This window comes from Micromys minutus, assembly GCF_963924665.1.
Source record: "Micromys minutus genome assembly, chromosome: 9".
Lineage (NCBI taxonomy): Eukaryota > Metazoa > Chordata > Mammalia > Rodentia > Muridae > Micromys > Micromys minutus.
This window is the reverse complement of record NC_137978.1, coordinates 51,968,174-51,980,502: the sequence shown is the minus strand read 5'-3', so window position 1 is coordinate 51,980,502 and position 12,329 is coordinate 51,968,174. Positions and strand designations below refer to the sequence as shown.

Here is a 12,329-nt window from a genome sequence, read left to right as displayed (position 1 = left end):
CACGAGAGCTTCCTTTCCTGTACAGAAGCATTTTGATCCCCTGGTGTCCCAGTTGCCAATTGTTGGTCTTCCAGTGGGCCAGCATTGACTGGGTCTTTTTAGAGTCCTGTTAGCAGGATTGCCTATCCATGTCCACTCTCTGGGTTCGAGGCAGTGGGCCGGACAAGATGCCCTTGCTACATTCTACCCCGGAATGGACTTCAGTCCAAATTTCCTGCACATCTGGTGCTGTGTGTGTCCCCTCTGCCCTATTCTGAACAGTACTGAACCTGGGAGAGAATGAGGAAGGAGAGCCACAGAGAACAGGATGAGGATGGGGGGGATGGGATGTGTCTCACTCAGGAAATGAAGTTCGTCATCTTTGTTTGCCTTCTGCAAGAGGCCAGCCTGGGCTCTGGCCACCAAGACAGAAGACAAAACACTGGGACCCGCACTGCACTCCCGGAGCCCGTTATCAGCCTATCAGGAGATAAGCCCAGTTGAGAGCTGTCTGGGCTTGGGCCACAGGGGAGAACATAATTAAAAAGACCATGCTGGACTGGTATAGAGGTAGGGGAGTGGGGGCGGGGAGCACCTGACAATCTCCCTGGGGACACAGACAGGACCACGACAGGAAGCACAACCTTCCCTAAGAGAAACCAGCTCTCATCAAAGAGCCTCGCAAACAGATGGCAAAAGGTCACCGGCTATGGAAGCTATGGACTGGTCCAGACAGAGACCCTGGACTTGGCCATGAATCCTACTCTCTGCCTCCCACCGGGCTACATGGGAGGTCCTCAGAGCCCTGCCAGATCTGAATTCATTGTCCAGAAGACTGCACACTAGAAAAGCCTGGGTGTGGAAAGGAAGAAACAATTTGTTACTCTTTTCACTCAGTTGCCACACAGAGGCCAAGCGAGAATAAATTAGGTCCTACCCATATCTAAGTACAGAGCACGGTTTTTGAAAACAGCCTCACAGAACAGAACACACTTTACTGAACTGATAGAAACATAATACAGGAGAGAAGATGGGATATGAGAGACCAGACATATCTGACCTCTACGATTCAGAAGGAAGAGAAGAAAGTTCCTAGATAGAAGATGGGAGTGGGATGAAGGGGCTGGAGACATGGCTCAGCGGTTAAGAGCACTGACTGCTGCTCTTCCAGAGGTTCTGAGTTCAGTTCCCAGCAACATGGTGGCTCACAACCATCTGTAATGGGATCTGATGACCTCTTCTGGTGTGTCTGAAGACAGCTACAGTGTACTCACATACATGGCAAGACTTCCAGACAGTGTGACAAATGCAGGGGTGGGGTGGGGGAGGCTGCAGAGATCCACCAAGCAAGTTAAAGTGCACTTAGCCAAGGAATGGGCCCTGGGCTGGAAGGGGCCTGCTGAACAGAAGAGTATATTTGACTCCAGGAAGAGCTAAGGTCCAGGAGGACATGGTACCTTGGGACCTAGGTGCTGGTGATAGAGAAGGAAGGCAAAGACAGTGTAGAGACTCAAGGGCTCTCCCCAAAGAAGTCCCACCGTAGCCATGGTGTAGGTAGGGGGGCTGGCCAGAAAGACACACCCAGAAAAATGGCAGCTTCCTGCCATTTTGGTGTCTGTGGTGACTCAGACCCTCACAACCCAAGTGTTGACTGTAGTAAGCTGGTTCTGTGCAGCCAAAGGAAAGGGGCTTGGGGACCTATCCTAATACCATTTTTTCTGCAGAGAGAAATGTGATGCTCAGAGATCAAAGGATTTATAGGGATGGGGTGCGAACTGAGTCCCTCATTCCCACCCAAGCACAGACCATGGGGGACACAGGACAAGAGAGTCTCCATTGTCTGATCAGACACTTCCGTACTGGTCCTGACTGTGGGTGAGTGTCAGAAGGCCTCATAGCTTTCCTACCTGTGACATGACATGTCAAGAGACCATGTCCCTTCTCTCAAGACACTAACTCTGAAGTCCCAAGGTAATGAAGAGCATGAAGTTCCAGTTTTTAAGGCGTCCAAGTGAGAAAATTGGGCTTGAGAGGTCATGGATTTCTCTTCAGCACCTGACTGCCCTGTCTCTTGCAGACTCTGAGCCAAGCAGCCCCAGAATGCCTGGCCTGCTGAACTGCATCACAGGGGCAGCCCTGCCTCTCACCTCATCTGATGTCACCTCCTATGTCAGTGGCTACGCCCTGGGCCTGACGGCCTCCCTCACCTATGGCAACCTGGAAGCTCAGCCTTTCCAAGGTAAGAACCCTGTGTGGGTTTCCTGTGTAATTCCCCTCTACCCCAAGCCCTGTCCTGTGTGCTTTACCAGCTGGTTGACACGGGGCAAGTATGTGACCCCTCAGTGTCTGCTTCCTCACCCAGAAGGTGGGATTTCCGAGTCTGCCCCCATGGGTTTGAAAGTGAAGGAGAGATGAAAGCAAGGAGAACCGAGATTTGAGCAGAGGTGTGGGTTCTGTGGGGAGGGGTAGAGGAAGAAGCTGTGCCCGAAGATGGGCTGCATGGATGGGAAACAGAGATGCGACTCATCACTGGGGGCTTGTCGGTAAAGACAGGGATGGCCGCTGCACACCTCTCCTGCCCCAGGCTCTTCTCCCCCAAACCTTTTTCTGATTGCATGCTTTTTTTGATTGGCTGGTGGGAGTTTTTTGTTTGTTGGCTGGTTGGTTTTGTTTAGTAGACAGTGTGATACTAGACTGCTCTATATATCTTATAGCTCTGCTTTTCCCTATGTAGTCCTAGCTAGCCACAAACCCCAGCAATCCTCCTGCCTCACCTCCTAAATTCTAAGATTACAGGCATATGCCATCACATCCCACCAGGATTCCTTTCTTATTCGAAGCAATGGAGTCTCCTAATGGCTAACCCATTCTCCCGGCCCCTGTCCCCAAGCTCTGCTGCCTCTCCAGTGCTGCCCTGGGGGCCAACACTACCTGAAAGGAAGCTACGTGGGAACTTTATTTTCTTCCAGAGATTTGAGTGAACAATTGGCCTCCCTCTTCTGTTTGAGGGAACCTAGAGTCGGAGACTAAAAACAGGGCCTACTTAAAGACCCTGAAGACTAAGAAGCTTTGAGACAGGCCCCCAGCTTTCTTCTTACAGAAGGGACTAATGTTCTCATTTTACAGATAAGGAAACAAAGTCTCAGGAGGAAAGGAAGTCAGGGTTTGTGGCGATCTCACCATAGTCTCAGAACCGTGTAGTTTCCACATTAAAGAGATGTGACTCGAGACCTTCAAGCTCAGCATCACTTTGGAGCTGAAGAGAAATGCAGAATCCCAGGCTCTGTCCCAAATGAGCTCAAATCCAAGCACCAGCAAGACCTCCGTGTGGCTAGCACATTCTTCATGCTGAAGAAGTTCAGCTCTAAAGGAGATACCCAGGCTTGTTGATGCAAGCTGGTAATCCCAGCTACTCTAGAGGCTAAGATAGAAGGATTAAAACTTCAAGGTCTAGCTGGCCTAAATAGCAAGTTCAAGGCTAGCCTAAGCAACTTAGTGAGAACCTCTCTCCAAATTAAAACTAACAAGAGGGTTGAGAACTTAAGTGGGTGGTAGGGCACTTGCTTATCTCGTGAAAGACCCTGGGTTCAACCCTTAGCACCACAGAAAGCAAATCAGATATGAAATGTGTCGTACCTGTATGTGGGACATGGCTTAGAGTTGCTGTGTTTGCCTCATCTTATAGATGAGGTTATAAAAGGCTTAGGGACGAGTGCCCTGTCCAATGTAGCAAAGTTGGGGAACAAGAAAGACCTGGATTTGAACCCTTCTATAGCCTTTCCACAGCTCCACCCTTTGTTGGTGCCAGTGGCAAACCAGTGGCCATGAACCAAATCCACCACCCCGACATGAATTGATAGGCTTTGACACAGCTTGTGCGTCAGCTCTGGATTTTTATTTTCCTTGAAAACCAGACTGTCTGGCCCCAGCAGCTCACATACCCAGAGTAAGAGCTGGTGGAAACTAGACACAGCTGCTCTTCCTTGCCTGCTGCCCTCACGTGCCCATCCCCAGCCCAGCTCTGCTCTGTCCCCTCGGGGGCAATCAGTACAACCCACCCGTCAGGCCCCAGGCCTGTAGGATGATGCTGAGCACCCTGTGATGCCGGGCCCTTCTCTACCAGGTCTCTTCGTGTATCCGACGGACGAGTATACCACAGTGGTTGGTTTTGAAGCTGTCATTGCTGACCGTGCTGTGACCATACAGCTCCGAGACAAAGCCAAGCTGGACAGAAGCTACTTGGATGTCCAATCCGCCACTGTTACAGGTAAGAAGACCTCAGGCATAGCGAGGCTGGCCTGGTAGGAGGCCACCTGAGCCAGAGAGCCTCGGGCACATGGCAAGACAGCAGGGGATGGTTAGAGAGTGCTGAACAGTAGCCAAGGATCCTGAGGTAGAATTGTATGACCTTAAGCCGATCTTGAACTTTTACGTATCTCAGCTTCACGGCCTCTAAGGCAGCTCCCTATTCTTCAGGATGCGATGAGGATTGAAAAGGGGTGGGCTACAGATCACTCTGTCTCAGTGGCTGTGTGGGATGAATCACACCAGGGGCTGGCTTCAATCCTGTTTTTTACAAATGGTAGGAGCTTGGGTAAGAAGCACATCTCGTCTGAGGACTGGAGAGATATAGCCCAACAGTAAGCAAGCTTGTTGCATAGCATAAAGACCTGAGTTCAGGTCCCCAGTGCCAAATAAAAAGTTGGATGTGGTTATCTGCACTTAGGACCCCAGCACTGGATGGGGCAGAGACAGAGTATCCCTGGAGTTTGCTGATTAACCAGTTTAGCACACAATCCTCAGGCTTCAAGTTCAGTGAGAGACTCTGTCTCAAGAGAATAGTGGAGAGCCAGGTGTGGTGGCGCACACCTTTGATGCCAGCACTTGGGAGGCAGAGGCAGGTGGATCTCTGAGTTTGAGGCCCGCTTGGTGTTCAGAGTAAATTCCAGGACAGCCCAAAACCCTGTCTTGAAAAACAGAGAGAGAGAGAGAGAGAGAGAGAGAATATAAGAGAGGAAGTCACCCAGCATTCCCTCTGGTCTTGCACTCCTGGGTGGGTGCACCTGTGTACACACACACACACACACACACACACACTCACACTTACTCATCTGTAAGATGGAATAAACAATCAGACCCACCCAGAGCTAAAATGGTATATGCCAGGAACTTAAGCCACAGTAAGTTCTGGAAGCATAACTAATGATTCCTGCTATTGAGGAAACTGAGGCTCAGAAAGAGACAGTAGCAGACTCAAGGCTACACAGCATGTGAATGACTTGGCCTATACCAAGTAAGACATGATGTAAGCACATGATGAGATCAGATCATTAGCTGTTTTGGATCCAGATGAAGCTGAAGATGTCAGTATGAGCATTCAGATGTGCACAGCTGTTTTGTTTTTAAATCGGCACCAAGGATGGTACCTTCTGATGTGTCTTTGTCTGTTGTAAAAGGTTCTGGTGATGTTAGAGGAGGGGAAGGGAGTCTGACTGGGAACCAGGGAGGCTCTCATAGGGAGTGGGGTAGTTGATTGATGGGTAGGACTAGCCCAGTGGGACTTGGAGAAATGAGCATTTCAGATGAAAGCTAAGTTCATGAGCGAAGTTCAGAACTGGAGTCTGGGTGGGGTTTCAGGTGTGCATATGATCTTCCATTGGAATGCTCTGTGGTTCTGAGTCTCCCAATAGAAAGAAATCCATAACCTCCAGTCAGATCCATGGTACCACAGATCCAAGCCACTGAGCTAATATTTGGCTAAGCAGCTTACTCAAGGCAACCCTCCATGTTGGGACTCGGTTTCCCCATCAGCAAAAGGGGGCTGCTCAAAGCTACCCCACATCAAGTTTAGAGGGGTCAGAGATGAGGTCTGAACAGCACCTAAAGCCAACCTGGCACTTAGGGAACCTTCCAGAAGAGGAGATTTCCATCGCACCGGGAAAGGTGACCTTGGATGAGGATCTGGAGAGGACTCTGTTCGTAGTCAACCTGGGGACCATTGCGCCCATGGAGAATGTCACCATCTTCATCAGCACCTCCTCGGAACTCCCTACACTGCCCAGCGGGGCTGTGAGGGTTCTTCTGCCGGCCATCTGCGCCCCGACCGTGCCTCCATCCTGTACCCACAGTTTTGGCTCCTCCAGCCAAGAGCCACAAGGGTAAGGAGGCTCTACCCAGACAAAGACCTGGTCAGCAAGAAGGAGACAGGGAGGGGTAGGGGAAATTTGGGGGCCCTCTTATTCTCAGAGTCCCAGAAAAATCTCCCTGAAAGTGCCTATCTTGGTCCTGGCAGAAGTGCAAGGCTTTAGAACTCCCAAGGGTTAATTTCCAATGCCCTTAAGAGGAAATTTTCTGGCTGCTTATTGTGTGGGAAACCCTACAACTGGGTGTTAGGGAGAAAGAAGGGATAAAACAACTTGGTTTCTGCTGTTTAGAAACTTGGAGGGAGGCAGGCTTGGTGGCATTCACCTTTAATCTCAGCACTCAGGAGGCAGAGGCAGGAAGGTGGGTCTTGGTGAGTTCAAGGCCAGCTTGGTCTGCACTGTGAGTTCACCAACAGCCAGAGCTACATAGTGGACACCCTGCCTCAGAACCAACACCAAAAATCTCATTAGTGCCATGCAACAGTCTCATGGTTTCTTATGAATATGGTTGAACACATAGGTAATGGTGTAAATACTGTGGTCGGGAGAACTCCATTCGGGCTAAGAGGATGAAGAAGGGGTCCTAACCTGGGCATCCAGACACCAGGTCAGACTTCACTGACATCTTGACAGTGAGGTCGGGGTCCCTAGGGAGGAGCTGACTCAGGCAACAGGTAACAGGCTGCAAGGCCAGGATAGCCAGGCAGAATGAATGGGGCTGCTGTTTTATCTAGAAGATACTAGGGTGACAACCATTATGTTCTTCTTCTCCCTCTTTCTTCTTCCTCTTCCCCCTCCTCCCCTTCTCCTCCTCCTCTTACCCCTCCTCATCTTCTTCCTCCCCCTTCTTTCCCCCTCCTTCTCTTCCCCTCCTCCTCTTCCCCTTCCTCCTCTTCCTCCTCCTCCTTTTCTCCCACCCCCTCTTCTCCTCCTCCTTTCCCCCCTCCTTCTCTTCCCCCTCCTCCTCTCCCCCTCCTCTCCCTCCTTTCTTTTCCTTTTCTCTTCTTCCTCATCCTTTCTTCTCCTTTTCCTCTTTTTTCTCCCTTCTCCCCTCTTCCACATCCCCTCTCCTCCACCTCCTCTTCCTCCTGAGCTGCTGGGGATAGAGCTTCCAGGCCATAGCTAAGAAGGTTAGGAGGCTCTACCCTTACACCTGTTCTACAAATGCTCTGCTGCTGGGGAAGCTATGGACATGCCACCCAGAAGCAAGTGTCAAAGCCAGGCTGGGCAGGTGTCACCAGCCCATATGCCACTTGCAAGCACTACCCATGGGGCTACAGTGTGGGCTTAAAAGGCAGAACCTCACTGGGACATTCTGAGCTGTAGTAAACACGAGAGCCCTGGTGAACTAGCTCATCATTTCAGTGGGCAGAGGTGAGAGCTATACCCTTGAGAATCTGCCTCACCCCTCCCCCTCATAACCTCCTCTCTCAGCTGCCCAACTCTGACCCAAGGGAACTTAGAAAGCCAGCTGATAAAATGTTTGCTGGGCCATAGGAAGAAGAGGATTCCTGCTCACTGCCAGGGAAACAGGAATTGGACCACAGACCAGGAAAGCAGGTTGTTCATCAGAAGCCATTTATCTGGAGACCCAAAGAAGTGATCCTTGTGCAGCCAAAGGAGACACAGCCAATATGTTAGCAGTGGTGTTTGTGAGTGTAGGGGGAAGTGAGCATGCGGCAATGGATGACCGTGTGTGGCACGGAGTTGGCAGCAGGAACTTTGAGTGACTGTCACAGGCCGAATGGGTAAAAACCAGTATGAAGGTCACTGAGGTGCGTGACAGACCACCCACACAAGGCAGTGTGACACTGCAAGTCATTTCTACCAGAACCAGGCAAACCAAGCAAGCTGCCCGCTCTGTCAGATTCTAGCCCTAGGCCCTTGGGTGAGCCTCCGATCCTCACGGGGGACGCTGGGCACTGGTCGCCTCCTCTTGGGTCTGTGGTGGGAATGACGAGAGTGAGGCCCTGGGTGTGAATCCGTGCCTGCATTGTGACCCAGCCCAGGTACTCCTCAGAGATAGTTCTAGCTCCTTTCTGTATCTGGTCCCTTCCCGGATGAATGGGACAGCAGATCCTGGGGTGGGAGAAGGCAGAGCTTGGAGAGTTATAGTCTCCTCAAGCTGGCTTGCCTCTATTTGGGCTTCTTCTTCCTCCCCCCCCTCCCTTTTCCTTCTTCTCCCTCCTCTTCCTTTTCCTTCCCCCCCTCCTCTGTCTTCCTCCTCCTCCTCCTTCACACCCTTTCTAGCAAAGACCCACACTGCTTCGGCCTCCAGACCAAGGACTCCTATAAGAGGCTGTGTCTGGCCACTCTCCTGGACACAAAGGTGACCAACCCCATGGAATATGAATTCAAATTTCAGCTGGAAATTCGTGGGCCATGTCTGCTCGCAGGTAAGAGAGAGAGATGCCCAGGCACAGAGAGAGAGAGACAAAGAAGATCAGGATAGACAGAGCTTTGGACCCAAAGTCATCAGAAAGATTGGGGGGGGGGGCGGGCACAGAACACACAAAGATCACCTGACCCGTATAGAAGTCAGAAGTCAAGTTGAACCACTCAGCTGGCTGGGAAAGCTGTCCCAAGATAAACCTCTCCCCAGGACAGCTTAATCCAGCTCCACCCTGTGACTTCCCTGGGGAAATACCCTCTGGAGAGTGATAGTCCTTCTGCACAAGGCCATGGCTATAAAGCTGAGCTCTGGTTCTCACCTGGGGAATATTCTAACCCCCACCTCCCTGCAGCCCAGCTACCACCCCCAAAGAGTCTTTGGGGAATCCTGCTTCTGGGATGTTATAACATTCTCTGGGTAATTCTAACATGCAAACAGGGAGGGCTGAGACACTGAGTAGATAGTTCTCCTCCCAGCCAACTTGGGTTTTCCAAGGGTGCCTGGCACGGTTTCCTATCGGTGAGAGATTATTGCAATGCAAGATGTGATTGAAGAGTACCCCCCCAAAAAAAACAAGGTTTCCACCCATAGAACACTGAGCTGTTTGTTGCCTATAACATTTGGGGTGCCCCCAAGAGCAAGCATCCCTCCCTGATCCCTGCTGGATCCTGTGGTCAGGAAAGGAGGGACCTCTGGGCGCCATTTTCAACACAGTCTACACTGAAGGAAGCTGAGGAGGGCACCATGCTCACACAGTGACACAGAAGTCCACGTTAGGGCTGGTCTGTCAATCATCTTATGCCCCTGCTCTGAGCTCCTTTATTTCTTGCATTCCTAAATCTATTTCTCCTGTCTCCTGCCTTTTGTACCACTCAGGGGTGGAGAGTCCCACTCATGAAATCCGAGCAGATGCAGCCCCGTCAGCACACTCAGCCAAGAGCATCATCATCACCTTGGCCAAAAAACATACCTTTGACCGGCCAGTGGAGATCCTTCTCCACCCCAGTGGTATGGTAGCCCACTTGGGGTTTTAGCACCCTTGTGGAAGATGCTTAGTTAGTGCAAGAGTTGGGGGGGGCATATGGGAGATGGGAGGAAGGACCAGAGTTTTGCCCCCAGGGAAATTGTATCTATTTGGCAGAGACAAATTCCTAGCCCAGGTGTCATCTCTCTGGGAGATCTTGAACCCCTAGGCTGCCTGAGAAGAAGAGTGTGAAGCTTCCTAACAATTCACCCTCAGGGAGTCATCTGTTACATCCTCAAAAACTCACAAAATGCCTAGCCCTGAAAAGCTTCCCCAGGCGTTTGGCTCAGCCCCAGCCCATTTATATAGCATACCAATTGCGTAAGGGTAAACTGAGGCTTGGCCCCTAGACTACAGCCCCTGCTTCGACCCTCATACCCAGGCAAGTGCTGAGCATTGTTCTCATCTATGCAGAACCTCACATGCCGCATGTCCTAGTGGAGAAAGGGGACATGACCCTGGAGGAATTTGACCAGCACCTGAAGGAAAAAGCAGATTTCATTAGAGGGACAAAGAAAGACAGCAGCGCCGAGCGGAAGGTGAGCCACCGGTGGCAGAGCTGGGTGGCACTGGAAACTTGGTCTCACTGAACCATTGAGGGCCCTTAGTCCAAAGTGGAGGTTATGACTCCCCTGAGGTCACCTCCTAGGCGGATGACAGAGCCTGGAGAAGGAGTGAGAGGTGTTTCCTTGTGGGGACCCAGACACCACACAGAGGAGGGAGTAGATTTGGTGCAGCAACCACCTCAGCTTATTCCTCTGCTGGGTCAGCTTCTCCTGGTACCCCCCAATATTCCTAAGCCAGTGGGGCTTGCAGCTAACTACAGATGCCACCTTGGCCTTAGTCTCCAGATCACTCTGTCCCTACAGCCCCTCTGTCTGCTAAGTAAGCTCCTTGTCCTTCCTCCATCTGGGTGTCTCCTACAAAATGGACAAAGAAAGGGCCAGGAAAGCAAGTGAAAAGTTTTTTCCCACCCTCCCCAAGCCCAGTATGGCAGGGTGAGGAGAAACTTGCTGCAGGAGGGCAGGACAGCACTGAACTCACAACTACACACTGAGCCCCATGATCTCTCTTCCACACATGGCGCATATCCTGAATGTCATGACAATACTTCTCTTTCTCCCGATGAAGAGCCTGAGGTCTAGAGACTGGTGTTAACCTCTAGAGCCACAGCTAGGACTTTCGGGGCTAGAGCACTGGTAACTCTCCCGGAATGGGGTGCAGTGTAACTGTGCCCAGCTGTTCCCCACTTTCCTGCTGCCCTCGATGATACAGGGAACTGAGAAGGGAATTGTCAGGAAAATGGGGGTGACCCAACTGCTTGCGTCAACCCCACTGTGGGACCCCAGTGGAAATCTCTGCTCGGGGAAATGTAGGGGACTTGGTGTCATCATTAAGCTAAGAGACAGACAGACAGACAGACAGGCAGACAGACAGGCAGACAGACAGACAGAAACAGAGAAGAGAGAGAGAAGGCAAGGTAAGGCACTAGTCTTTCAGATGAATTTTCTAGAAAGGAAAGCTGAGCTCCGTTTCAAGGGTGAGGGCAGGCATGGCATGCCAGAGGTGCCATCGAGTTCCCAGAACAAAGTGTGGAAAGGGGAAGCCCCTCCCCCAACCCCAAGGCCTGAAGATGGCCGTCCTGGCTGCCAGACTTTAAATCAATTAGCTCTGGGGCCGCTGTGGCAAATGAGAATTAATTTGCCACCTTGGGTTAGTTATGCAAATAGCCCCTATTCTCACGAGTCCTGAGAAGGACCGTGATCAAGAGGCAGCTGCTCAGAACTGATGAGTTCATTGTAATTGGATAACGGCAGCTTGAGGAGCCATTAGGGAATCCGGAGCCAAGCACCCACTTGTCCCCCCTAAAAGGCAAAATCAGGTTGCTGAAAGATGCTCCTGCAGCTGACAGAAGTGGCTGGTTGGGCTCTGTCATTCAAAAAGCCAAGCTGGGCAGTGGCCTTTTGGCAAAGGAGCCCTGAGTGGGAGGGAGCATAGGAGCCACAGGTGAGAAAGAAGTCAGGTCAGGGCATCCAGATGGTGAGCATCACCCAAAAAGGACCAGTGATGAGCTGTCCATAGCCTATTTAGCAAAGAAAGGTCAGAACGGGCTGTGGGGGAGGTGGAAGTCTAAAGAGAGACCAAGACTGAAACAAACTAACCAAGCTGATGTGCACAGAGGTCAGTAGCAGACCAGGCACGCACTCTGAGTGGGGCAGGGGTTGGAAAGAGTGAGATCCAGTGTCTCCTTTATTCATTCAGCGAATACTAAATGCCCAACAGATGCCAGGCTCTTTCCCAGTACTGCTGAAACAGCCCTGGAAAGGATACATTATCTCCTAGAACAGGAAGACCATCAAGTGAACAGGGTAGGCTGGGAGAGGGGTTGGCACCGCAGGAGAAATAAGACAGGGTAATAGGACGGTAGATGCTCTTTAGCCAGACGACAGGCAAATTCCCATCTCGCAACAAAATCTAGGCAGCACAAGTCCCGGGGAGAAGAGTGGGCCGAGAGAACACAGGTGCTGGAAGTGTGCGCAGAATAGCAGGGAGTGATGGACAGACTCCTGGGGCTTCCTGAAGTACAGCTTAGAGTATGGGGATGGGGCAGCTGTTACCAGATGCTGTGTGCACATGGACCACAGGGGGAAAAAGTGAGGCCAGCAAGAGGTGATTGTGGGGGGTAAGAGAAGAGTTCACCCCCTGCTTGGGTAGTGCCACAGAGACAGCAAACCGGAACAAGTTGAGGTGTCTGTCAGGTAAGGAGTGAGAACCTGTGCTGAAGAATGGG

General features: G+C 51.3%; 1 protein-coding gene across 1 annotated transcript in view; it reads left to right on the top strand.

Moving 5' to 3' along the window:
* Positions 1-2,079: 2,079 nt before the first annotated feature.
* The window catches only part of VWA5B1 (von Willebrand factor A domain containing 5B1), a gene marked incomplete at both ends in the record, with an annotated part of 41,754 nt that continues 31,504 nt past the window's right edge, over positions 2,080-12,329 (top strand). The window contains 6 exons of the mRNA XM_080921616.1: positions 2,080-2,218; positions 4,103-4,246; positions 5,882-6,137; positions 8,373-8,518; positions 9,391-9,522; positions 9,953-10,077. Coding sequence (XP_080777742.1) covers positions 2,080-2,218; positions 4,103-4,246; positions 5,882-6,137; positions 8,373-8,518; positions 9,391-9,522; positions 9,953-10,077 — 942 coding nt within the window. The remainder of the gene's footprint in view (positions 2,219-4,102; positions 4,247-5,881; positions 6,138-8,372; positions 8,519-9,390; positions 9,523-9,952; positions 10,078-12,329) is intronic.